The sequence below is a fragment of the Arachis hypogaea genome, chromosome 6, assembly GCF_003086295.3.
Source record: "Arachis hypogaea cultivar Tifrunner chromosome 6, arahy.Tifrunner.gnm2.J5K5, whole genome shotgun sequence".
In the NCBI taxonomy this organism is placed as follows: Eukaryota; Viridiplantae; Streptophyta; class Magnoliopsida; order Fabales; family Fabaceae; genus Arachis; species Arachis hypogaea.
The window spans coordinates 2,286,039-2,290,286 of NC_092041.1; the positions used below are offsets into that span (position 1 = coordinate 2,286,039).

General features: G+C 32.0%; 1 protein-coding gene across 1 annotated transcript; it reads right to left on the reverse strand.

The window, feature by feature from the left end:
- Positions 1-679: 679 nt before the first annotated feature.
- Positions 680-3,245, reverse strand: LOC112695298 (uncharacterized). The gene is made up of 3 exons (XM_025747583.3): positions 2,847-3,245; positions 1,107-1,655; positions 680-1,022 (listed from the first exon to the last, which is right to left on the reverse strand). The coding sequence occupies exons 2-3, from the start codon at positions 1,488-1,490 to the stop codon at positions 939-941; spliced, it is 468 nt and encodes a 155-aa protein (XP_025603368.1). The 5' UTR covers positions 1,491-1,655; positions 2,847-3,245; the 3' UTR covers positions 680-938.
- Positions 3,246-4,248: the final 1,003 nt, after the last annotated feature.

Here is a 4,248-nt window from a genome sequence, read left to right on the forward strand (position 1 = left end):
TTCTGAAAATGTTTCTACGGGTCAATGTAAAGGTTTTTTTTTGGCTATGCAAGCTTGAACATCTGAATGTAGTTTTATTATCGAGTTGGCACTTTTAAAGAAGAAAAAATGACACTTTATTAGCAATAATACTACTATAAATGCAGTATATAGTAAGAGTGTATTACGTCACATTGAGTTCATTTCAGTATAGGGTTTTCCTTCTCTCCCAATTCACATGTTTAACCTATTGGCGTAGTTGGATCATCATAAGAACAATATTTTGCTGCAATCAATAAATAGGCATGATTCAATCTGGCGCAGGCTATATTTGCTTGGTTATGGTATGATTCATATAAACCTTTAGAAGAAAATCAACTTAAGATAAAGCTAAGCGCATTTTAGTATTAAAAGAAAGGGTTTAGTTAAGAAAATTACTTGAAGATTAGTAAATTTATTGTTTTTTGATATTTTTTAGCATCCTTTAGTTAATATGTGTCTTGAGTCATATTTTAATATTAATATTAGTAAAAGAATTTATTTTTTTTAGTTAATAAATACATAATAAATATATTAAAAATTTAAATTTTATATATAATTTATTATATTTTAATTGATAACCTCCACATTAGTTAAACTCTTAAAAAAATGTAATTAGATATTTATTGTATTATATAATATCTAGTATTAACTTAAATAATAGATTAATCATATAAATTAGCATTATTGAGTATTGAGTACATATCCATAACATCGCCAGATTACAGTAAGATAGTTACCCTTCTATTCTAATCTAGGTAGAAAATCATGTACAATTGATGAGATGAGGCAAAGGAGACAGGTTCCGCAGTATGAGTGGCGTGGACACCCAAAAGAAACATCCTGAGTGCAATTACTGTCGTCCTCTTCCAATAAAGAAAATGTGGTACGGTTGCTGGGATAGCTTCAAAGATGCATGATTAGAGGGTATGGGTGCTCCCAGCATCCTTGAGTTTCTTGTTTTTCCATGGAACCACCTGCTTCAAACCCTCATAGATTGTTGTCTGCAACAATAAGCAACAAGTGAAAGCATAAGATTTAATTTGGAATCCATGAAAGCTACATGAGTTGTAAGTAATAATGTTTACCCAGACACGAGGCTTATAGCCATAAGGGTGGGAAGTGGCGGAGAAGCTGGCAGCACGCTTCAAGTTACTGTCCCTGATGAAGGGCTTCTTCTTCAAAGAACCAAACCACCGCCCTCTGTTCCTGTTCCTCTTGAGATTGATCGCATTGGGAGAAGGTATGATGATCCTTGCCGGAGGGGTAGGGAGGTGGAGGCACTTTGGGAGAAAGTCTTTGGGATCAGAGAAGGGGATAAGTGCCGTGCAAGGAATAGGCTTCCCGGGAACTTGCTCCCACCGAAATGGGACCGAAGCTGACGTCTCCAGCGGAGGAGTGAGGCTGCCTGACCTCTCTTTCTCCGGAGACTTCTTCAGACTCAGAAGGGGAAGCCTTCCTGTGCTTTTCATTTCCTCCTTCACTTTTTCACTTCTCACTTCTCACTTCTCACTTCTCACTTCTCACTTCTCACTACTACCCATCACTCACATTCTCCCTCTTGTTTTTATATACTACTTTTCTTTTAACTAAAATATGTCCCTTTCATCACTTGGTCCAAATAATATTCCGCTAAGCTAAAATAGAAACACAAGAATTAAAATTAGAGTCGCCCTTTTCCTCGTATCTTGTACATGATTCTAGCAATAGCAAGCGTTTATCACGAGCAAGTTAAACTACCTTACTTTTCATCGTTTTCGCCAGTAACAAAACTATGCCAGCCAATAATTAAATCACGGGATTAACCTAGTTGGGTTGGTCCAATTCACTAGTCCGTTTAAGTAAGTATCGAAATTCGAATTTTGACAAACTTTTAATTAGAACTTAGTAGTTAGTATCATGCCAGATTAGTCCTTAACCTGACGGGTTGAGAGATATTATAAGAGAAAAGAAACCAAAAAAATAATTAAATCACGGGAGCAAAAATACTGCTAATGGTGAATGTATCGCTTCGCTATTGAAAAGATTAAAAAATGTGCAAAAGTGGAAAGCTTAAAGAGAAGTCGGTATATAAATAGGAATTAATAGGGGCAGCGGTAACTCATAACAGCTTGCAATATCTAAACTCGATTGCAAAAGTCAAAAAAGTAGGGGAAACAAATGGGAGAAAGCATTTCAATCACTTTCCAAGTTTTGGTCATAATAATAACACAATGGAATGGAACTGAGGTGGAAGATGCAACCAAGCACGTTCATTTGCCGGTGAATCAAGAAGTCAAGATACATAGCGAAAATATACATAGAATACTGACTATACTTATCATAAAAAAAGAAAAAAAAGAAAAAAGAATCCACATTGATTTTTCTTTCTCTGTATCTATGTACTGTTGAAATATGTATGGAAGTAAGCACATTAGTTGTTATGTTAAGTGCTGAATAATTGTTGGTGAATTCAGTTCAATATTCATAAATCATAAGTGAGATGATGAGTATTTAGGGTTAACATTCTGTGGGCATGATTATCTCACTTGGGATTATGAATTTGTTCTGTGAAAGTGTAATATTATTATTATTCAATCACTAATGCAAGTGTCGGTGCTGTCGTGGCGCATCTAGATCATGATAATGCCTTAAACTTAAAACTCTAAATCAAAACTTTTTGCTTTTGTCTTGTTACCGGCAGGAAGGTAGAGCATTTTTTGTTTTTATTCATAAAAGTAGAACTCCAAAGAAAAAAAAGTGGAGGAAATACTTGCTACAGTAATATAAATCAATCATCATAGCAATGAACGTAAAAAGGGGAAAAAATAGTAAGAAAATAGAATTACCATTTCACTGTCCCTCTTCATTATGGCTCATAGTCATAGCATAGTTTGATTAATGTTCCTGAGCACAGATCATACTTGCTGCTACCTGCATAATCACAACGTCTTCATCTTTCAAATTGCACAGCTGCTGTAATTTGTTTTTAATTTGTTTTTAATTGCAGTGATGCAAAAGCGAGTTGCCTTATTTTATTTTATTTTTTTTTTCAGTTCTATGTTTTATTATTTTTCTGGTTGCATGTTGAATCTTATGCTCAGAGCTCGGGTTTTTTTTTTTGGTATACTAAAGAGTTCTTCACTACATCCCTTTTTTGTTGCCAAAATTCCACGGAGCATCTTTCAATGGTTACATTATCCAGCGAGTTAAGATGGGCTCATTCCCGAATCACTTTCTCATTATCCAAAGGGAGAAAAAAAATTTACTCCAATTATAATATTTCTTAAAAAATTTACCCATGGGAATTATCTGGAAGTTAAACGGAGACCCGTAAAATCTCCACGAAACGAAAATTCATCCTGCAAATAAATAGAGACAGGGCCGGTCCACAAAGACTCGTAAAAAGAAATTTACTTAAATAATTTTTATATATAAGTTAAGTAATTTTGTTTTATTTTATTTTATATATTAAAAATTTTATGTATATATTATTGTATTAAATTTATTTTTGAATTGTGTTTGATATAATATATTTTATTAAATTATATAGAATTTTATTATGATTATATTAATTTTTTTTAAAAAAAAATAAAAATTAATAATATTTATAAATATATGCGAATATCTACCTATTTGTTGAGAGAAATAAACAGAAACCTGTAACGAGAATAAGATGAAAAATAGAAGGCGTTTATTAAACAGATATGGGGACAGAAAATTTAAAAGTTAATAATAGGGTAAAACACTATAATAAACCAAGGAGAATGAAATTTTACACAAATAAGCCAAATGAAAAATTGGTTCATGAATCCACCAACGCACATTACTATATAGTTCGAATCAGGTTCATTCGAACTCTATTCACACATAATTCGAATCATGTTGATTCGAATTATGCACAAACGTGCACACACACTAATTCGAATCATGTTGATTCGAATTACACTCACACACGCTGCACATAGTGATTCGAATTGGACAGATTCGAATTACTTATGATTTAATTCTGCCCATTTTTTATTAAAAAATTAATAATTGATTAAAAAATTAATAATTAAAAAATTAAAAAAATATATTTTTTATTTCATACATTAAAAAAAGCTAACAAAATATTTTACTCTATACAAAATAATTTTAAAAAATGGCTTAAAAGATATTAGGAATACTATAAAAATTTGTAATGTCCTAATAACTTAGGACATTAAAGAAATACTCTACATAGTCAATAATAATTTAGAAATTAAAAAA